This window comes from Rhipicephalus microplus, unplaced genomic scaffold (genome assembly GCF_043290135.1).
Source record: "Rhipicephalus microplus isolate Deutch F79 unplaced genomic scaffold, USDA_Rmic scaffold_15, whole genome shotgun sequence".
Lineage (NCBI taxonomy): Eukaryota > Metazoa > Arthropoda > Arachnida > Ixodida > Ixodidae > Rhipicephalus > Rhipicephalus microplus.
In genome coordinates, this window is record NW_027464588.1 from 11,383,435 (window position 1) to 11,406,735 (window position 23,301).

A 23,301-nucleotide genomic window follows, 5' to 3' on the forward strand; every position below is an offset into this window, starting at 1 on the left:
ATGCATTCTACTTAACCTTGCCCCTTCTGCCCACCATTTCACCAAACACTTAATCCCGCACTCACGTGCTTGGCACTTTTGCAAATGATTGAGAAGACAAACAGCTGTGCTGTAGGTTTTTTGTCCTTCTTGTCCACAGGCAGTGCTATAAAGTTCCTTATCACTGTCTGCAAACACTTTGAAAGATGCTTAGACCGAAAAATTTTGGTCTGTCTGTCTGTACATTTGTCTGTTTTGCCCATCAATATTATTGTCTATCTGTACATTTGTCTGTTTTGCCCCCCAATATTGCTTAAGATTCAGCATTCATAGTTATGCGATTGTCAATTAAAAAGCAATTATTACGCATATCTGAGGCGCCATAACAACACGTCAATGTTTTGTATGTGTGTCTTCATACTAGAAGAGGCACACACAAGTAACTATAAGGACTGTAGCGTTTATCACGCTGCACTGACAGTGCAATGCGATGCTCAAAAAGTTAACTGTTTCCAACACTTTGCTAAGACCACGCGGTGGTGGCATGTGCCCGTCACTTTGCGTTCTACACCTTATCACCTCCGAGACAGGCGCGCATCTTTCTCCGCAAGCGCGCACGCCTTTGTCTTCGAAGATAACTGCTAGATGGTGCTCGGGTCTAATATGCCTCTATGCTCTCGTTCACCTCAGCTACACGCTCGAGGCACTCTAACGCAGCGCCTCTAGAATACGATTCACCGATTTTTTTGCGCAGAACATCAAATAAATGTTTTGTTCACTCTCTCCAGACACAAGACTATAGTCTTTCGATGACATTTGCAGTTAACATCCAGATTTGGGACCAACTTTTTAATCGCAAGCACCATCTTTGACATATTTGACATTTGACAGGGAAGTAGGTACACTGCTTGCTCCCCTTCAGTAGAAAGGGTGAGATACCACAGACGTCTCTGCTCCTCGTGGTTATGAATGCCTGCTCAGTTCAGAATAGGAGTAGCCTTTGCCACGGCAAGACGCACGCTCGTGATTCACACACGAAACTACTGCTGAATCCTCCTGAATGGTGGCTTCCTGCGCGTTGTTCTTGTGCTCTCTTATGACCCATTGCTTCTTGTTAGTGTTGCATTTTTAGTTGCCTCATTCGTGTGTTGGACTCCCTGGCGCTTCCGTCGCACCCCTTGTCTTCGACAAGCAGCCCGGGCACCTTCAGGAGCTGCCCCGTCGCAGTGGTCTAGTGAATAAGGTTTTCGGCTGCTGACCCGCAGGTCATGGGATCGAATCCTGGCTGCGGCAGCTGCATTTTCGAAAATGCTGTATGCCCGTGTGCCGATTTGGGTGCGCGTTAAACAGACCCAGGTGGCTGAAATTTTCAGTCCTCCACTGCTGCCGCTCTCAAAATCATTTGGTGGTTTTTGGACATTAATCCCCACATATCAACCAGATCAACCTTTGAAAGATGCCAGATGTGACACCTAGCTGAAGGCACGTGTCGCGTCTGCCACCTTCCATAAGTCACCCGGGCTTGCCCTAGATAAGTCACCCTGGCTTGCTTTTTTTCAGTCCCACCACTTTGTTTTTCTTCCTCCTGCGCTCTCTCACAAAGGTGCCATGTTCATTTTGTTTTTCGGCCGGGCCACTTTCGTCGACGCTGCCAGCCTCTTCCTCACCGCTCGTTCCATTCTCTTCCTTCTCCTCCTCTTTCTTACCTTTATCCTTCCCACTGTCTTCCTTCAAATCCGGATCCAAATGTGCAGCTTTCTAGCCGCTGATGTCTGCATTCTGCGTGATCTCACTTTTCTTTTGCCCGACGTTATTGTCGGCTGTACCTTCCCAGTTTTAAGTGCTGCTGTCGCCTCCTGTATTCTCATCTCCATTCTCTTCAACAACCGCCTCTTCACCATCCAGGAACATTACAACCTCATCACCGGGCTGAGACTACTTGACCCAATTTGACCCATACTTGACCCATGCATTTCATGTCACTCATGTTCGCTACACTCTCATTATCCCCTGACCCTGCCTCATAGCTGATATTCTTCATGTCAGTGGCGTCATGCAGGTTCGAAAACCAAGTTTTCGTAGGCACGGAATCTCTCTTGGCAGCGCTGCTGTATCTGACGTCATCTGACGATGCCTCATCGGTTGTGGCCCGCTAGTTAAGACCCCTCTAGCGTCGAGCGATGTGTTGGTCCCTGTGTTGAGCCGTGAATGCCTCTAGCATTCGTGCACACTCGAGATGCATCTGTCACAAACAGATCACGCTGTGCGCCGGTGTGGGAGCTCCAAGCCCTGCCTGCCCACTGTTTCACAGGCTTGCGAGTTCCATCGCGCCTCTCCCACAGAGACGCAACTTTGCCGTGCCGTCTGCGGTTAGAAGTAACTTTCACGAAAGCATACTCTTTTAGGGGCGAAGCTTCTGAAGGCATGGGTCTGTCCATTCCTTATGTGTATGTATTAGTATGTAGCCACCGATGGCACATACCCGCTCTAGAGTGGGTATGTGCCACAGGGGATGCGAGATGGGAGATGGCGGTACTTAAAGTGTTCACTAAATGAACAGACGGAAAACAGACTAGCAGATGGACGTGCGGACAGGTGGACGCATGAACAGACAAACAGACAGATGGATGGACAGACTCGCAGACGGATGCATGGATGGATGCACGGATGGTCGCGCAGACGAATGGAAGCAAGAACGGACAGACTGAAGCACGGATGGGCTGACGGACGCTTCGCCCCACTCATCATCTTTCACTCCGTGGATATGCTGCGATTTTTTCTTGCATAGGAATGGCAGGTGCGTCCAGGTGTGACTCGTGCGGTAGTGATGAGTCAACAGAACATCAACTGTGTTCCTGTGATTGTTTTGCGTGTGAACGCAATGTGCTGCATAAAACGCTGAACAACTTGATAATAGACCTTTTTTCAAAGGGCAGATCCTCGGATCATAGCTCTACACGTCGCAGGCCAGCAAAGCGAAGCGGGCGTTTCTAGGTTTTTTAATGTCAACTGAAGTAAATGAGCGCTTGTGAGCGTGCAATGAACAGGCGCACATGTACTCACATGGAAGGCATGGTTCAACAACAAAGGCATGGTTCACAACATGGAAGAGCCCACCAGCTGGGACGTCTGTAAGATGAAGTTGCGCGAGTTATTCGGTCAGTTTGTCGGGTGCAAGCAGGCCGCTAAGAAAGAACTTGGTTAATGTGTCCAGACATCCACGGAGTCTCACCTGGCCTATATTCAAGCTGGCTTGACCCTCTGCCGTAAGGCTGATACCACCATGACCGAAGCCGACAAGGTTGCGCACCTACTCAAGGGCATCGCTGATGAGGCCTTTAGCCTCCTTGTATTTAAAGGCTGTTCGACAGTTCAAGACGTCATTAAAGAGTGCCGACGCTTTCAAGAGGCTAAAAGCCATCGCATTGCCCACCACTTCACCCGTCTTCCTAACACCACTGCAACGTCAACTTGTGAGGACCTCCGTTTTGAGACCCAGCCCAATCCACCCTCTGCTGACATTACGGGGGTCGCTCGGCGCGAAATCGAAGCGATGTCACCAGCACTCTTGAGGGTCCCGACGCCGAACGATCCTCAGCCCACCATATTCCTCATACAGAGCGTTGTGCGCCAAGAATCGGCAAACACGGGCCTTCAAACGATTTGTTCTGTGCACCGACCTGATGTCCATTCACCTACCTTGAACACCCGTCAGCACTACCGGCATCCCGCTCCACGTATCCGAGATGCAAACACATAGACGACGCCTGACGACAGTCCAATTTGCTTCCGGTGCGAACGAGTGGGACACATTTCGCGACCTTGCCGAAGCACGTGGACCTCGCCATCGTGCACAAGCCCGAAGTTCACGAAACTTCGATGCATTAGCCCGCCCATCTAGCCAAGAACCACCCAGCCGTGATGACTCAGCCCATTACGACATGACCGCCATGACCAATGCCCAATACAGCCGCTTGCCTTCACCGCGATGTAGATTCTCGCGGTCTCCTCCGCTGCCACCCCGCTCCCCATCCCCGTCCTTCGCCCGATGGTTCCCTTCGTAAAACTAATTGGTGCAGCCCCTGGAGGTGAGGCTGCTGCTACGACTTGCCCTACAGTTCCTCTGTTGACCCTCCCGACCAAACAGAACTTGATTTATGTAAAAGTGGATGGTTTATCTGTTAAAGCTTTAGTCGACACTGGCACCCAAATTTCTCGTATGAGCTCGCACTTTCGTGACCGCTTAAAGAAAGTCTTGACTCCAGCCCCTTCACGCTGTGTTCGTGTTGCTGACGGCAGTGCAGTTGCCGTCGTTGGTGTCTGCATAGCACACGTTACTATAGCCGGCCATCAAACCTCCGTCCTCTTCACTGTTCTCACCAACTGCACCAATGATGTTATCTTTGGTTTAGACTTTTTGCCCGCCCATTCGGCCCTCATTGACTGTTCAGTTAGCACGTTGCAACTTGACCTGCCCTGTACGATTGATACGCCCAGTCCTCCCCAAGTTCGTCTCTGCTCTGCTGAACATGTCTATTTGTCACCGCAAACAGTTACGTGCATTGCCGTAACAACGCCGCTACCTGTACCTGATGAAGGCTACGTGCTCACGCTCATTGCATCCGTCCTTCTGGCTCACAGTGTTACTTTTTCGCTCACTATTATTCCGTTACTGAAAAACCGTGCTTGCATTCTTTCGCTGAACTTTGCTCTGTGTCCGCAAGTGCATCCGTGTCAAATAGCTTTCGCCACGCTGACACCCTCCGAGGATTGCACCATCTCAGCTTTGTACCCCAATGATGTGCATCGCCCCAACTGCACGCAAGTCTGTTCTTCGACAGAGAGTCCATCTTCTAATGTGGAAAAAATGATCGCGGTGGACCTTTTGCTGCATCAAACTGACGCGCTCCATCACGTCCTGGAATTGTACTTTGATGCATTCCACTTCTGTGACCGTCCGCTAGGTCAAACCAGCATTGTGAAGCACCGCATGAACACCGATGCATCTCCGATGCAAGCACCGATGCATCTCCGGTACATCGACAACCGTACCGCATTTCTCTTGCGGAGCATCAGGTCATTCAAATGGAAGTCGACAAGATGCTCGCCAACGACATGGATGAGCCATCTTCTAGTCAACGGGCTTCCCCTGTTGTTCTTGTAAAGAAAAAGCACAACAGTTGGCGATTCTGTGTCGACTACAGACATCTGAACTGGATCACTAAATAAGATGCTTACCCGCTAGCGCGCATTGACGACGCCCTGAATTGCTTTCATGGCGCTAAGTATTTTTTTCCATCGACCTTCGCTCAGGGTACTGGCAAATTGCTGTCGACGACATGGACGGCGAGAAGACTGCTTTTGTGACCCCTGGTGGTCTTTACCAGTTTAAGGTCATGCCGTTCAGATTATGCAATGCTCCAGCCACCTTCGAACAAATCATGGACACTGAATGATGGAAACGGTGGTTAATTTGCCTATGTTACCTCGACGACATCATTGTATTTTCCCCGACCTTCGAAACACACCTCGGCCGCCTTTTCTCCATTCTTTCTGTTTTTCGTAACACAGGACTGCAACTGAACTCATCGTAGTGCCACTTCGGATGCCAGCAAATAACCATTTTGGGCCATCTTGTCGACTCTGGCGTATGCCCTGATCCTGATAAAGTTCGAGCTGTGCAAAACTTCTCCGTCCCGACTAGCACTAAGGAAGTCCTCAGTACAATTTTGCGGACATGGCAGGACCTCTTACGAACTTGCTGAAAAAAGATGTTCCACTCTCTTGGGGCGCTGCGCAGGCTTCGGCGCAGCGCCCCAAGGTTCTCTAATCTCATCGCGTTGCTCACAACACCACCTATTCCAGCCCATTTTGACATGTCTGCCCCAACTGAAGTCCGCACTGATGCCAGCGGCCACGGAATCGGTGCCGTTTTGGTCCAGCATAAAAGTGGCTGCACCAGCGTTATCGCATATACCAGCCGTCTGCTCTCTGCGGCCGAGCGGAACTACTTGATCACTGAAAGGGAATGCCTTTCTCTGGTTTGGGCGGTTGGCAATATTTGGCCCTACTTACATAGTCGCCGTTTCACTGTCACAACTGATCATTACGCTCTCTGCTGGCTCTCGTCATTAAAGGATCCCACAGGGAGTCTTGGTTAGTGGGCACTACGGCTCCAAGAATACGACCACTCAAATCTTACAAATCCGGTCGTTTACACCATGACGCTGACTGCTTGTCCCGCCATTCAGTGGACCCCCCTGAGACTTTAGATGAAGGGCCGCCATGTGTGCTCTCTCTCTCTGCTTTCAGCAACATCCGTGATGAACAGCGCCGAGATACCGTCTTGCGTGACATTATTGAGAAGCGCAACTCCCTGACGCCCCATCCGTCTACTCGACTGTTTGTGCTTAAACAAGGCACCTTGTACCCCTACAATGTCAACACAAATGAGTGCGAACTGCTCCTTGTGGTGCCTTCCCACCTACGTTCGAGTGTTATTGCCTAGCTCCATGACATCTCCACCGCCGGTCACCTTGGTCTCTCTGAGACTTACGACCACGTTCATCGCCGATTTTAATGGCCCAGGCTTTATCGCTCTGTCCGCCGCTATTTTATCGCATGCGACCAGTGCCAACGTCGAAAAAAAATCCCTTACGAGTCCTGCCAGACTCCTCCAGCCACTTGATCTTCCTATTGACCCCTTCTTTCCTGTTGGTCTTGACCTTGTGGGGATCTGAGGCGCGCCCGCGACCATTTCGCGGGCATTCCGCCGCACGGCCACACCCTCTTGCTCTGGTAACGGCGCGTGGCGATAGATGGCGCCATGTGCGGGCGCGGCACGTGGTACGTGTGCGCCGAGGGAGCTCTCTCTCCTCCGTGGCCGGCGCTGGGTAAGCACGTGTTTTTTTCGTCCGCGTCCCCTTTGGGAATCGCCGGACTATAGCCTGCCTGGGGTGGCTTTTGGCACCTCGGCAAGCGCGTTTACTTGAGTGCTAGCTTCGGTACCGCATGCAAAGCCCACAGCGGTGCCTAGTGCTTGAAGTGGTCGTACCACACCGAGCCGCACTTGCTGCAGGCCTACGCGTACGAGGTTTGCCCTAATACTCGCGACCAGTCCCAGTAGCCATCGTGAGAGTGCGCAGCATAGTCGCGAGGGACCTTTACCCGGCCGGCGTGTCAAAGCTCGCCATTGCCAGCTGCGACGTGCTCGCGGTTTCCCTTTTTTGTGAACGTCCGCATGTGGGTGCCTTTGCTCCCCGCGTCCCGGGAGCGGACGTTGTACTCTTGTTCGGGGTGCTGCCATGGGCAATGAAGTGTTGTGTATTTTTGTATTGGAACACTGTCTGTTTTGTTGCGCCGCACTAAACGCCTTATTAAATGAGCGCGCGCGGAGTGGTGCGCTACACGCGAGTAGGTGGCGGAGTCGCGGCCCTGTGGCTCGCTAAGCGTGAACCCGCGGTGATCATTTGCTGCAGTGAGTAGCGGGGTCACCATACTGTCGCCCAACGCAGTATCAAATGCTCATTAAGCCTTTGATTAGTCTTAGCCGAGTCAGCCCGCCTTTGCGGATAGGGCTCGTCGTGTTTACCCACGTTATGTCTGCTCCGCGTGAGTTCTGTCCGCTGACGCTTTTAGCAGATACCGCATTGCTCAAGAACAGGGCCAGTGCCCCTCTTGAGCATCACAATCGCGCACCCTCACTTGTCACAAGCCCCAGTCAGGATGACACGAGGCGCTAGGTAACAGCTCCCACTGGAGAGGTAGCGTGTTATGGTTTCGGGGCCATAGTCCAACCCGAACAGTGCACACTGGCAAATTGGACTACTACTGCTCCCTTTAGAATGCACGGCAGTTCCATGTCACAGCGCTCCAAAACGGCTTTCAGTGGAGCTTCCGGGGTGCAGATCGACAAAGCGGCCTCAGCCGTTGCCGAATTTTGCCCGCTGGCTATTACGCAATCTAGCAGCCAGGCTCATTTCGAGCACGCGCCTGTACCGCTAGCCGCAAAGGCTGCTGTGAACAACAGGCATTTCCCAATGTCGCGACGGCTGGTATCCATTTTGAAACCGCGCCGCTTATCGAGCTCGGAGACACTTCCCCATCGCTCGGCCGTGCCGCTAATGCACCGACAGCTTCCTTTGAAGCGGGCGCACAGACGCTGCTGCAAAATGTCTCCCAAGTGACTCGGGCACTCACAGGGCAGTCCAACCGCTTTCGGCCGGTGCGAAAGGCCCTCATCCCGCTGTCATGTTGGCAGTTCCTACCTACAGTGGGTATGGTGATCTGCAAAGTGCAAGAGATTACCTGGACTCTCTCACACATTATCAGAGAGCCATGGGTCTAGACGACCAGGAAGTGCTCGGACGCGTCGTCCCAGCTGCACTGACTGACACGGCGGCCAGGTGGCATCGGCTTTCCGGCCACCGAGCAGCAACCCTCGATGAGTTCCGCGCGGCCTTCCTGCGCAAATTCTTCCTGCGCAAATTGCCGCCGAGGCAAAGCGCATTCAAGGCGACGTTCTCGCCGCGCGTGCCTATCGCCCGGCACAGCCAGCCAGCGAGGCCATTGAACCATGATGCGCGTGGTGAGGGGCCATGACCCTTCCTCAGCGGCAACAGCCCGTTGAGCTGCCTTTGCGGCTACCGCTACAGGGGGGCGCACGTGGGAGATAAGCGATCGAGCTTTAGATCCCTACATGTACGGGAGGCGTGCAGCCGGTGCTGCATCGTAACTCGACGCGCGCGAGCAGGGACGAAATCCGGCCCAGCGCATCACCGGTGGTGACGGTCGTCAGAGCGGTTCCTTAGATCACGCAGCGAACCGACCCCTGCAGCTCGAAGCTGCTCTGTCTCGGGAAAGGGACCGCGATGGAGTGCGCTGGTTCTGGTGCCGTCAACGAAGGCACATAGGCATAGTGAGGGAGTACTCTGCGTTTGTGCCTCCTGTGAGGCAGGGAAACGGGAGCGTGAGCCGTTCGTGAAGGCACGAGCGGCCGAAGCCTTTCTTCTCCCCTCTGTGTTCCGGGCAAGCAGTCTTGCTGGTGTGCACACGCCGTGTATTTCGGTCACCATTGTCGGTCGCGAATTCTCGGCAATGCTGGATACGGGCGCAAGCGCTTCGTTGTTTGGCGAACAGGTGTTGTCCCACTTGCAGAAGCGCTCAGTGCGCTTGCGGGACAGCCGAACGACATTCACCCTCGCAAAAAACGTGGCCCTGTTGGCGGGCCCCGCGAGGTTGACTGTCAGATGGGGAGGCCGAATGAGACGCACGCATTTCGTTCATCTTCCAGGGCTCAGTGTTCCTGTGATTCTCGGTCGGGACTTTCTCCTAAAAACCGGTATCGTAGTGGACAATGCGAATGGAGGCTATCGCGACGGACCTTTTTCCGAGCTAAAGCCGTTCATCAGCCCACCGGCACTTTCTGTTGCCTGTGCAGTTGAAGCGTCGAAACCTCCAAAGGTTATCTACCGGTTCGGATGGATGAGCATGACTGGTGCAAGACCGCGTTCACGTCCCACAGAGGGTTATTTTTTTTCACTTGTATGCTCTTTGGTCTTTGCAATGCTCCTGTGACTTTTCAGAGACTCATGGACCGTGTCCTCGGGGAAGCAAAGTGGTCTTACTGCGTGTGCTACCTTGACGACATCGTGATTTATTCACGAACAATTGAAGAGCACTTGGCCCACATTGCCGATGTGCTCGAAAGGGTGAGAGCCGCCGGGACGATGTTAAATTCCGCAAAGGCCCAGCTAGCGCAAACCCGAGTTCAGTTACTCGGCTTCACGCTGAGCGAAGGCTCCATTGAGCTAGGTCGGGAGAAACTTCGAGCAATCCTCCATTTCCCTGTGCCCAAGGACGTATGCGGCCTACGACGCTTTTTCGGAATGGCCAATTTTTACCGGTCGTTCAGTCCGTCCTGTGCAGGCGCCCTTGACCAAGCTCTTGGGTAAGTCAGCTGAGTGGCGATGGGGACCTGAGCAACAAGAGGCATTTTGCCGTCCGTCTAGCGCCATTGCGGAGACGGCGCAGCTCAAGCTCCCCGACCTGGCCAGACCGTTTGTTGTCCAGACTGACGCAAGCGATCTGGGATTAGGAGCAGTTCTCCTACAGGAATATGATGGTGTGTTGCAGCCATTCACCTCTGCCAGCCGCTCATTGATACCCGCGGAAAGGAATTATTCTGTGACCGAGAGGGAGTGTCTCGCCATCGTGTTTGCATTGCGGAAGTTTGATGTCTACCTTGATGGGACAAAATCTGTGGTGCAAACGGATCACAGCGCGCTTAGCTGGCTGATGTGGCTCCGTGAGCCTGCAGGCGGGCTAGCGCGCTGGGCTCTCCTAATACAGCATTATGACTTTTCAGTGCAGTATCGGAAGGAAAGCACTAACGTGGTAGCTGACGCGCTATCTCGTGCCCCAGTGTCGACCAGGAGGCTGGATCCCGGTGCGACAACTGCTAGCGGTGCCTTTGCGCAAGCGAGCGGCGCAGGCGAAACTGCAGCGGAGCCGTTGAGTGGAGAAAAAGGTGAGTGCGCCGACGAGCAAAACCTTTCCACGGGCCAAACAAGCAGCGCGCCGCGAAACGGGTGAGAGGGGGAGCGAAATGAAGCGAACCCATGACGCCAATGCGAGCAGAGGCGATGGCTGAAGTCCTTAGTGGGAACGATACCAGGCTTCCCTTTGGGAGAATGGGAATCGCTTTCAGCAGACAAGAGTTACTGAAGGCCCAGCAAGATGATCCGTTTTGTCGCGAGTTGAGCGACGGTCTCGGGGAGACGGAGCGCCGAGACGCTGCTGGTAGTGCGGCGGGCGCAGGGGGACGGGAACCGGCGCATGTCGCTGGGTCCCCCGCGGATACATACTTGCTGAACCATGATGGACTCCTGCTGAAATACATAGCCACCAATGAGGAGTCAGTGGACCCGTTTAAGGTGGTTGTGCCGAAAAGTCTGAGAGGCGCACTGTTGCGAGCCTCTCGCGATGAGCCCATGGCCGGTCACTTGAGTGGCTCTAAAATTTTTGCGAAACTGAGCAAGGTTGTGACTTGGCTTGGCATGAAGCGTGACATTTTTCGCTATTGCCGTACCTACCACGTCTCTCAAGCGGTGAAATCAAGGGTTGGCAAGCCGCCCGGCTTAATAAAACAGATTGTCAGTGAGCGTCCGTGGCAAGTAGCCACCTGCGATCTAACGGGGCCGTTCCCCAGGAGTAAGCAGGGGTTCATACATATGATGGTAGTCGTTGATCATTTTTCCAAATGGGTGGAGTTGTTTCCGCTGTGGAAAAAGACAGCGCGAGCGGTGCTAGAGAGGCTACAGGAAGTGTTTTGTCGGTTCGGCTTTCCAAAAAGATTGATCACGGACAACGCATTGTATTTCACCGCTCGGGTGTTTGGTGATACGTGCCGCTTCCTAGGAATAGATCACTGCACCACTTCGCCCTATCATCCCCAGTCCAATTTGACGGAGCGAACCAATCGTACGCTCAAACCGATGTTGGCGGCCTTTGCCGAAAGTCAAAAGGACTGGGCAGACCATTTGAGTGAACTCGCGTTTGCAATCCGAACCTTTGAGAGTCGCTCTATTGGTTTCTCTCCTGCCTTCCTTAATTTCGGAAGGATGTTGGCAAATTCGGTGACCAGTGTCATGCATTGCCAGCTCAGGGACGAGGAAGAACCGGCAGACTGTTCTGCTTACGCTTTGCCGAGCTCTCAGTAGGCGAGTGATGGAAGCTTTAAAGAGTCGTTCAATCAAGTGATAGTTGCGGTTTGACTGTAGTTTCTAAGGATAAAGCAGACAGAATTATATTGGACTAGCTCAAGAGCAGAGGTTAGTACAACGGTGGACTGGTTCCAAATGAATGCAGCATATTTGGGTTTACTTTCTACTAAAGTTTTGTGAAAAAGTTTTAAAGGGACAGGGGTTAGCATTACTAATAATTTTGTTAATGTGAACAGACTAGGTAAGAGTGCTGGTTACACCCAGGTAGTGATGGGATGGTATGAGCTCGAAAGCGGAGTTGTCAAGCAGATAACCAGTGTCGAAAGGTGTTCGGGAACCGTTTAAGACTTTCCATTCAGTAGAGTTTAAGGTGTGGCTGAGCTAATAGAGTAGCAGTCAAAAGCACTGCATCATGTAGAATACTTCTGGAGGTGAAAAGGACACGTGCCATAGATGGGGTGGATCTTGAAATCGAGTGAACTCGATATGCTCTGTTTCTGATTCCATGTGCAGGGGACCGCATGCGTGAAACCTCGGAAGCTCTGACGGCTGGTATTGAGGCAAAAATGTACACGCCTATGAGGTGAGTTTTCAAAGCCATTTTTTGCAGTTCGACGGAATACTTTAGTCTTTACAGTGATGTAGAATAAAATATACTTGGTTCTGTGCTGAGAGTGATGAAAACTGGCATAGTATACTGCTGAATGCTTTAATCGGTGGTTCTGAACTCCGAAGTAGTAAACTGCATTAGACCTCTTAGAGGTGTTTGTAATATCGTTTATGTGTTCGCATGGTTAGTGTGCGTGTACGTGCACTAACCAGTCATGTAAAATCAATGTAAAATCAAACGACAATCATGTAAAATCAAACGACAATCATGTAAAATCAAACGACACAGCTCACAGCCATCTCCTCACGGACTTTTTAGTCTGTGAGGAGATGGCTGTGAGTTGTGTCGTTTGAGTAAGCTATTCTTGGGGGAAATTTTTCTTTGTAAGAATAAAAATGAAAATATTGGGAGCCATTTCACTTTGCGAAGGTGGCTTGTCATGCAGCAAGGTGGTCACATGGTGGAGGCTAGACTGGTACAAAGGCTAGGTTGTGAATGTGCCCATTAGAGTTGAAACCATCGCGACTAGTCTACTATGACACATCAACAATGACTTTGCCGTGGTTATGAATACACTCAAAACTCGATATAATGAACCCGGATATATAATGAAATATCGATTATAACGAAGCAAATAAAAAATTGTCTTACAATATTGTTTACAATATTGCCACCATTGATGAATGAGCCGCTGTGGCTCATACCCGTTTTGGGCTACGAAGAAGAAGAGAACGTTTTGGTTGCTCCGGTTCGGGTGACCTCCTGGCTGCAGATCATGTTTTTGCTCGCGACATTACTGGTGGAAGTGCTGGGTACGTGTACTTCGGCTGTGTCGGCCATCGTGGAGACAGCTACATCTCCCAGAGCAAGAAGCAGCCACCGCCTGCGTGGGTTACTCCCTGAATTTGGTCCCTTGACATCGACACCCAGAAAGATGGCAACTTCGATGACAAGCCAGGCGGTCTAAACCAGCGATGCCGATGGTTCTCTTCTCGCCCATGTTTTTCATGCGCCACAGACACCAAAGCCATTCCATGGAGATATCTTCGAGGATGTTGATGACTGGCTCGACCACTTTGATTGGGTTGCCTGTATCATTGAATGGGACGATGTTCGCAAGCTGCGCAGAGTTTACTTTTACTTGGAGGATTCTGCGAAGACATGGTACGAGAACCACGACGGCTCCTTTGCAACCTGGCAAGAGTTTAGCCGTCAGCTCCGTGACGCCTTTCGGAACACCGAGAGGAGGGAGAGGGCCAAACAAGCCATATCCTGCAGAAACCAGCGGCCAAACGAACGAGTATCCATGTTTGTCGAGGACATGCTTCGGCTCTTCAAGCGCGCGGACCCCGCCATGCCCGAGGAAAAGAAGGTGAAGCATTTGATGCGTGGAGTAAAAGAACAGCTTTTCGCTGGGCTCGTGCGCAATCCACCAACAACAGTCGCCCAGTTCATCAGTGAGGCGAACACAATGGAACGTACGCTGCAGCAGCGGTCATCACAATACGAACGCCAGATCCCGGCCACCGCATGCTCTATCGGCTCTGACTGCGACAGACAGGCCCTCGCAGACTTCATTAGAAGTATTGTTCGGGACGAACTGCGACAGCTTCAGGCGGTGGGATCCCATCAACCTGTGTCTGCCCTCGCGGATGTAATCAGACAAGAAGTCCGGCAGGTCGTCACACCCCTGACCCCAATCACACCACCGATTCCCGAGGCGCCAGTCCTGACATACGCAGCGGCATTGCGATCCCCTGCGCCACCGGCTACAGATCCTGCTATGCGGCCCAGGTACCAGGCTATGCAGTCATTCCACACCACTGCTTCGAGCCCGCCTCACGGCTCAAGGTTCCCGAGCACACCCACCTATCTGCAGTCTACCTCAAGACAAAGTGGTAGCAAGGCAAGCACGTGGCGCAAATCGGATAATCGTCCGCTCTGCTATCACTGCGGCGAAGCGGGTCACGTATACAGGCACTGTCAATACCGGCAACTAGGTCTCCGCGGCTTCCATCCTGAAGCTCGATGCCCGCGCTACGGTGAGCGCCCCCGCGAAATCGAAGCCTATCTCACGGGCCAGCGAACACCTTCGACTGTTCAGCACCACCAGTCGAGATCACCGTCGCCTCGCCGGTCTACGTCACCCAGTTTGCCCACATCGTCTTCCGCTCCTTTCAGGAGCCGGTCACCAAGTCCCCGCAGGGGAAACTAGGAACGGCGACTTCTGGGGGTGAAGTCGCGGCCCGGCGAACTGTAAAAGACCCTCATTCGACGCAACGACCAGACAAGGACCATTCCGGTTCTGCAGTGTTCTCTGACAGCAGAAAGATCGTTTCTGCCGAAATCGCCGTCTTCGTCGACAATCATGCTGTCAACGCCCTCGTCGACACCGAGGCCGACTATTCCGTAATGAGCGCCGCACTGGCATCTGAACTGAGGAAGGTTACCACACCATGGCAAGGACCGCAGTTGCGCACGGCAGGGGGCCATCTGGTGATGCCTACCGGTATGTGCACGGCACGCATTCGTATACGTACGTCGACATTTGCAGGCTCTTTCCTCGTATTGCGCGTGTGCTCTCGGCCAGTCATTCTAGGAATGGACTTCCTTCGTGAATACGGCGCCGTCATCGACCTCCGTGAATTACTTGTGTCGTTCGAGGATCCTTTTTGCGCTGCAACTGACAGTACGCAATTCCGGAAAAGAGCACTTCGTGTTACCGACGATTCTCTGACTCTCCCACCTCGAAGCAGCCTCTTTGTCGAAGTAGAATTGGGACAGGACATGTCTGACGCGGTAATTGCAGAGGCCAATTTGTCTCTCCTTATTTCACGACAAATCTGTGTTGCCCGAGGAATCATTCAGCCTAGCAATAGGCATGTTCACCTGCTGGTCACGAACTTCAGCGACGAATATCGCCACCTAACGAGACACACTGCCATTGCATATTGTGAAGAACTTGCCGATGCCGATGGTTCGCCCACGTTAGCTTTATTTTCATCGAATGGCCACCCTGACGAGGCGTTCACGAGCACTCTCGACGTAAACGAGAGACTACCTTCGTCTCAACGAGAAAGCCTTTTGCGTTTACTCGGCTCATTTCTAGACTGCTTTGCCACTACGTCAAGGGTTAAACAGACACCACTTGCTCAGCACCGTATCATCACGGAACCCACCGAGAGACCCATCCGACAACACGCCTATAGGGTGTCGCAAAAAGAGCAAGACGCTATACGTGACCAAGTCCAGCAGATGCTTCAGGACGACGTCATCCAGCCATCAACCAGTCCCTGGGCTTCGCCAGTTGTGCTAGTAAAGAAGGACGGTACGTTGCGTTTTTGCGTTGATTACCGTAAACTGAACAAGGTCACCAAAAAGGACGTTTATCCTCTACCCCGGATAGATGACTCGTTGGACCGTATACGCAACGCTAAATATTTTTCTTCCATGGATTTACGTAGCGGCTACTGGCAAATCGCAGTGGATGAGCGCGACCGCGAAAAGACAGCGTTTATTACTCCCGACGGCCTGTACGAGTTTAAAGTGTTGCCTTTCGGTCTATGCTCAGCGCCAGCTACTTTCCAAAAAATGATGAATACGGTTCTCACAGGGCTCAAATGGCAATCATGTCTTGTTTACCTTGATGACGTCGTGGTCTTTGCAGACACGTTTGAACAACACGTCCAACGTCTTCAGGCAGTACTTCAGGCAATCAGAACAGCGGGGCTTTCTCTCAAACCCGAGAAATGTCATTTTGGATATGAAGAACTGAAGTTCCTTGGTCACGTTGTGAGCCATGCCGGCATCCGCCCAGACCCGGAGAAAACCCGTGCTGTTGCCGCCTTTCCCGTGCCCACAAATAAGCGCGACCTACGCCGATTTCTGGGGCTCTGTGCGTATTACAGGCGCTTTGTCAAAAACTTTTCGAAGATTGCTGAACCCCTCAACAAGCTTACAAAAGACGGTGTCTCGTTTGTATGGGGTCCCGATCAGTGTCATGCGTTCGACAGGCTCCGAAACCTCCTCCAGGCTCCGCCTGTACTGGGTCATTTTGACGAAAGCGCTGACACGGAATTACACACTGACGCCAGCAACGTTGGACTAGGAGCGGTATTAGTTCAGTGGCATAATGGCGTAGAGCGCGTGATCGCTTATGCGAGTAGAACGTTATCCCCAGTGGAGAAAAACTATTCTGCAACCGAGAAGGAATGCCTCGCTGTTGTCTGGGGCATAACAAAGTTCCGCCCATACTTGTATGGCCGCCCATTCAGGGTAGTTAGCGACCACCATTCCCTTTGTTGGCTCGCAAATCTCAAAGATCCCTCAGGTCGTCTAGCACGATGGAGCCTTCGGCTACAAGATTTCGATGTCACCATTGTCCACAAATCTGGGCGTAAACACACCGACGCCGACTGTCTCTCACGTGCACCGGTCGAAGATGCCAACACTGACCTTGAAGACGACGACACTTTTCTTTCTGTCGTATCAGCAACCCGCTTAGCTGAGCAACAGCGTCACGACTCGGAGCTCATTCCGCTCATTGACTACCTGGAAGGACGCAATTCCCACTCTCCTCGAAGCTTTGCACGCTCGCTATCCTCCTTTTGTTTCCGCGATGGAGTGCTTTACAAAAAGAACTTTCATCCTACACAAGCTATGTATCTGCTTGTTGCGCCAACTACTCTTCGCGGTGACATTTTACATGCGTGTCATGATCAGCCATCGTCCGGACACCTCGGCTATACGCGCACGCTGCAACGGATTCAACGCTCCTACTACTAGCCACGTCTCGCAAAGACTGTGAAGCATTACGTTCGCACATGTCGCGACTGTCAGCGACGTAAGGTTCCACCTTTACGACCAGTGGGACTACTGCAACCAATAGGCCCACCAAAGGCGCCCTTTCATCAGATTGGCATGGACTTGCTGGGGTCATTCCCCACGTCTTCGTCTGGAAACCGGTGGATTGTGGTCGCTACCGACTACTTAACACGCTACTGTGAAACGAAGGCGCTTCCAAAAGCAACCGCAGCAGATGTCGCCCAATTTTTCGTGAACAGCATCGTCTTACGTCACGGTGCTCCAGCTATGGTCATAACTGATCGTGGGACACCTTCCACCGCAGAGATGCTGCAGGAAGTTTTGCGATTAAGTGGCACGGAACATCGCAAAACAACGGCTTACCACCCGCAAGCAAACGGGCTGACTGAACGACTCAATAAGACAATTGCAGACATGCTGTCAATGTATGTGGACATCAATCACAAGAACTGGGACGCCATACTTCCCTACGTAACTTTTGCGTATAATACTGCTGTTCAAGAAAGTACCGGTTTCACACCTTTTCGCTTAGTCCACGGTCGCGAGGTCACGACGATGCTCGACGCCATGCTCCTGCCCGACAACTTAGGAACATACCGCACCGATGCCGCCAAATTCGCGCAGTGTGCAAAAGAGGCCCGTCAAATTGCTCGTCACCGTATTCAACATCACCAAAGCGCAGATGCACGCCGCTACAATCTTCGTCACCGTGAAGTTATTTTCAAGCCCGGTGATGAAGTCTGGGTGTGGACTCCTATCCGACAACGTGGCCGTTCAGAAAAGCTTCTTCGCCGCTACTTCGGCCCTTACAAGGTCGTACGACGTCTCAGCGACGTCACATATGAGGTTCTCCCAGAAGGCACTTCGAGACGTTCCCGTTTCACCCCGCGAACTGAAGTCGTTCACGTTTCACGGCTGAAACCATACTTTTCGCGCTGTGAATCGCCAGAGAGTGACTGACTTTATTCGTCTCTCCCTTACATTTCTTCCTAATTTTCTTATTTCTCATTTAACTCTTGACTCCACAACCAACTATGTTATTCCGCCTTACGCCATTCATTTTGCTTGCACGGTAATTTTCATCTCATTTTCTTTTTTTTGCCTTCATGTACAGCATCGAGACGATGCTTCTTGGGAGAGGGGGTAATGCCACCATTGATGAACGAGCCGCTGTGGCTCATACCCGTTTTGGGCTACGAAGAAGAAGAGAACGTTTTGGTTGCTCCGGTTCGGGTGAACTCCTGGCTGCAGATCTTGTTTTTGCTCGAGACAATATATACATTTATAACGAAATTTTGGATATAGTGAACTTTTTATGCAAGATGTAACTTCATTATATGCGGTTTGAATGTAGGCTTTATCGCAATGCGTAACATACGAAAGCCAGCTTACAAAAATAAAGGCTATGCCCATCCTTTTAAAGCAGCCTTCGTCTGTAAACACAAACGCTTACCGGGAAGAAATGGCTTCCGGACAATATAATACCTTCAGCAATGGTGTGTGCAGCTGTACACGTCAACTAAGCGAGCTCATGGCGCATCGCTTGTTTCTTCAAACTGCCTGAAACGTAGTGTGTGCATTTGCACAAGCTTTCTAATGAACAGCTAGTTAAAAGTCATTCTTCTGCGTGTTGTCGAACAGGATCGCTGTGCTGACGTTTCCATGTCTACTGATTGTTTGACATGTCTCGTTCCGGGACCAATGTAAACATCTGCAAAGCAAACTGGGCGTACATATATTTTGAGCCTAAGGTTTAGTTCTTTTTGTGCAGCAATGAAACATAGCTAATTGTGTTAGAATTAGATATACAATGAGCTGCTATTGACGAATAATTACAGAAATGCACACATAACAGCAGGTTACCTCGTTTCCTCTACTAGAATGCGATATAGTGCATTGAAGTTGAGTGTATCATGTTGAGACACATTTTCAGTCTATCATGATTGTCGTCTGAAGGGGATTAAGTCGCATGGAAATGGGACGGCACTAGAGTGTTTTTATTTTATTGTTTCACGTTTTTTTGGGGGCACTGTTTGACAAAACAACTCTTGGAATACCAATGACGCCATTGCTCTGCAGGAGGTCGAGCCATGGTGGTGGAAGACGCAAGGCATTTGTATGGTTATGCTATATTCCCATTTTCTAAGCGTGGATGTGCATTCTAAACGATGGCAGTTGCCAGGGGTTTCTTGTCTACTTCAATATGCTTTAATTAGTTTTTCCTTCTAAGCACAAACTTACTCTCAATGCATATACCACTTTACTGTAAAGTAAAACGTGCCCATTAGTGGTGGCAGTGGCTTTATTTCCAACATATGGCTGCGCCGGTGCTTTGAAGTACCTTTCTTGGAAGCCTATATAAAAGCCTTTCACTTGAAACTTTTTTTCACTGAAGCTGCGGCAAAATCATTCCTCCAATGAGCTACACAGTGTGCCTTGTTGAGTACCTAAGTTTATTGATTTATGCACATTGTGCCTTGATGAGTACTCAAGTTTATAGAATTATCTTGTCTTCAAATGTGTGATTATTTTGCTCATTTGTATGGTACAGATCAACGCTATATCAAGCGTATAGCCAAAGGCTCTTCAGGCAGTTATACACAAAATGCTTCATCCTCTATCATATCCGAAACCCCTACGGCATTGCAGTAATTGTCAACAAGCCCAGCGTCTAGCACAGTCATGCCATCATGTCATTTCTTGCCATGGCAGCTTTTAATGCTAAGTATGAATGCATGGGTCCAATTTCTGGCCACGGAATCTGCACCGCAGTCGAAGTTAAATGCGAAAACAGCCATGCGTTTAAATTTAGGTGTGTATTGAAGAACGAAGGGTAGCGAACAGTGATCCGGGATGTCCTGCTATGCCATGGTTCGGAATAGATTTTTTCAAATGGCATCACAGGTTACCACGTGCTTGTGATAGCACAGTAATGCTAGTGACCACTCTCAAGTGATCCTTATTCGCGTGAGCTAGGATTGGGCTACACATTTGGTTAGGTGAACTTCAGCTGTTCAAGTTGGTGATTTCTCCTCGACATAGCAACTGTGTAGATGCACAACTCAGTTTTAGTGCGCATTAGCTGTGCCTGGGTGTCACACAGTGAAACATTGGCGATACGAATGTTGCAGTGTCACCAAAATTATTCAAATCATGTGAAATTCGTATCACCAGACAATATAGAATATGAGCATAAAAAAAATTTGGCATATGTTTCCATTACTGTGTCTTGGGGCCACAAAGTCGCAAACTGCTTTGAATAGTTTCTAGTTAAGTTTTTAGGCAGCAACAATCATAATTGCAGTCTTGAATGCACGAACTGTGTGCACGTGTGAAATTAATCAATCAGGTGTATAGCAACCTGCGACATACACTAGCGCCTTCCTAATCCTAGTTTGCTTTTTCGCAAGACACCAAAGTACTGCGTCGAAAGTGAATAAGGAGTGCTTTGCAGGCGATAAATGCAGGCCTGAAAATTTTAGAAGTACTGTCCTTTGTTGTTATTACAGTTGAACTCTTCATAAAAAAACTGATGTAACAGACTAATTGGTGTAAGAGACACCAGTGTGCCTACATTGAAATAGGGGTTGATAGGGAAATGCATGGTACCCTGCGTGTAACAGACACCTCATGTAAAAGACAAGAATTACTGCCCGTTGCACGTCCCTCATAAAGGGGCTGAACAGTATTTTCTTACCGCGGTGGTGCTGATGTTTTTTGCGAAATTTAGGGCAATGCCAGCACCATAGGAGAGTTTTCAGGTCTGCGTGTCCCCAGCAGTCGTGAATGTTGATGTTCTGAGGCCTAGCTCTTTTGCCGAGATCGTCTTCTTCCTCTTTCATTCCTCGTCCACCATTCATAGCATGTCTCAATTCTTGAGGACACTGCCCCCACATTGTTGTCCACATGTGGCTGCCACATCGACAGCACCGCATTCCTTGAAGTGTAAAAAAAAAAGAGCGCGACATCAATGTTATCTGAAATCTACACATGAAGGCACACGAAAGTGCATTAAGGCTTTCAAAACTAGTGCATGCAATCTTGGAGGCTACGACATGTCATTGAAGGCATAGTTTACTGAAATGAACGAGAGAGGACTCTGGCACTGCGATTGTTCAACCACCATGGTAATGATGGGTACTACACAGATTTCCTAAGCTTCGTGCTTGCGGGCTTCGAACCCACTTGTAGATTTGTTTATAGTGGTTTGGTTTTGTTTTGAATAAAAAAAAGAGAAGGGACCCTTGTGGACTTCTTGAAGAGATATGAATTGGTGAGCCTGAAATCTCGGGAAAGTGTAGCATAACAGCTTGACCTTTGCTAAATTTTTTGTGGGAAAGTGGATTGAGGCCACATGGAGCCAAATTGTGCCAAGAGAAATTAGATTAGACAAATTCGTGGACTACCCATCATTTAAACTCTGTCTAAAGCGCCGTGTGTTACATCTCCCATGCACGCTAGCAACAAAGTCACCTTTAGTATAATAGGACACTCTGTGGCTGAAGGTATATTCTGACTAACTGGCGGTGCGGCACTCTAGCCCGCACTTGGGTTTCCGCACACGTGCATGCTTGTTGCGCATTCTGCGACACCAAAAGCAGCTTCATGTCATACGTATTTCGTAGCGGATGTTCATATCAAATGTCCCGGGGCGACAATCGGTACACAACAACCATACTAGATTACATTGTGGGCTAGTAAACCTCTGTCGGACCAAAGAACAATTCCCATCACGCCAAAATTTGTACAAGCACTGTTCCTACCACCACGGTTTTACTGTACAATGGGTTTTCTGTGTGAGGCCTCAGAATTAAGTTTTGCTTAATGATATGAACTTACTCACCCCTCACATCTTTGCTTGTCACTGCTACTGTGAACCTTCAGGTCAAAGAGCAGCCTGCGCCATACCGACCGTAAAGGCAGTGACATGAGCCTTTCAAGTGGCTGCTCCTACAGCCCGTTGCCCCCATCTGTAGTGCCGGACTTCAAGACTCCCGACTTAGAGCAGTTCCGCAGCCCTTTCAAGGACTGCACCATACACAGGAATCCCAGCAAAGGTCTTGCCATGCGATACGGTAAGTACATGCTGCATACTTCGATGTCAATGCCTAAGAAGTACAAAAACTGTCAAAAATTACTCGGAAAAGTGTGGTTGCAAAACTTTAAGCATATTTCTGATGACCAGTGAAGCTCTGAGTTGTCTGGTGAGGGCCAATCTTGGGGTGACGAAAAATTCAAGTTCGAGTGCTATGTATCGAGTTTTAGACAGTGTCAAATTAACTGAAAAATCAAGGTAGCAATAGCCTTCTGTAGCTTGAGTTTGCTTTAAGGGAGGATAAAATTTAGAGACTCTCTGAAAAAAAATCTTTTTTAGATTTGAGTTGTTTTGGATTGGTGGTGCATTAACGATGCTGAGGATGCTTGGTTGTTTGTGTGGCAGAAGACAATAAAAAATAATTTTTTTCTCAAGATGTTGGCGTGGAGGTCTCTTACAAAGTCACGGCTGCAAAGTGGGCAAGATGCCGATTGTTAAAGGAACATGAAAGAGCAAAAGGTTTTTTCACGTATTAGTAAAGCACAGTTTCGCTGTCCTGAAAACACTACTCTCCGTAACATGAGGCCTGTTATGCGAGAAAATGTGCGAAAAGAAAATGCGGGTGAAGACGCCACAGTGTGAAATTTTAAAAATGGCACTTCAAGCTTAATTTTCACTAATAACAAAGGATGTTGTAAAATCATCTAACTCTTTCTTTTTAGTTCGAAGTACGTTAGGAAAACTATGATTTCCTAATTGTTTTGCCAATAGCTGCATACATATAAGGTTCGGTTCTAGACAAATGTTACAGGATCAAGGTAGGATACTTTTCTGATCACAAAGTATTTTCAAAGACATTAAAAAACTTAGATGTCTGACATCCAGTAACAAGGAACAAATATCTTCACTCTTTGGATTACATCTTTACAAAAATGTCATAAGAGGCATGTGACTCTCCTTAGCCTGTACTACAAATCACTTGAAATGGACATATTTATAAAGAAAGTTGGATATTTTTATTATTTTTTATATGACAGTTCTCCTAAGTTGATATACCTGATCAATCACTATAACAGCTATTTTTTTTTTACTAATAATGCTAGGTTGCTGAAATTCAGAGGTAATCTATC

The 23,301-nt window shown here is 49.9% G+C and overlaps 1 protein-coding gene across 5 annotated transcripts in view; it reads left to right on the plus strand.

Annotated features, from left to right (window-relative positions):
• LOC142784684 (uncharacterized) overlaps positions 1-23,301 on the plus strand; it is a 285,299-nt gene that overhangs the window by 211,159 nt on the left and 50,839 nt on the right. For 3 of the 5 annotated variants that reach the window (XR_012888726.1, XM_075883160.1, XM_075883162.1), the window contains 3 exons: positions 10,346-10,507; positions 12,216-12,285; positions 22,021-22,211. Coding sequence is in view for 4 of the 5 variants with exons in the window: in XM_075883160.1 (XP_075739275.1) it covers positions 10,346-10,507; positions 12,216-12,285; positions 22,021-22,211 (423 nt within the window). In the remaining variant the exon portion in view is untranslated. The remainder of the gene's footprint in view (positions 1-10,345; positions 10,508-12,215; positions 12,286-22,020; positions 22,212-23,301) is intronic. The other 2 variants (XM_075883161.1, XM_075883164.1) reach the window with 1 other exon arrangement.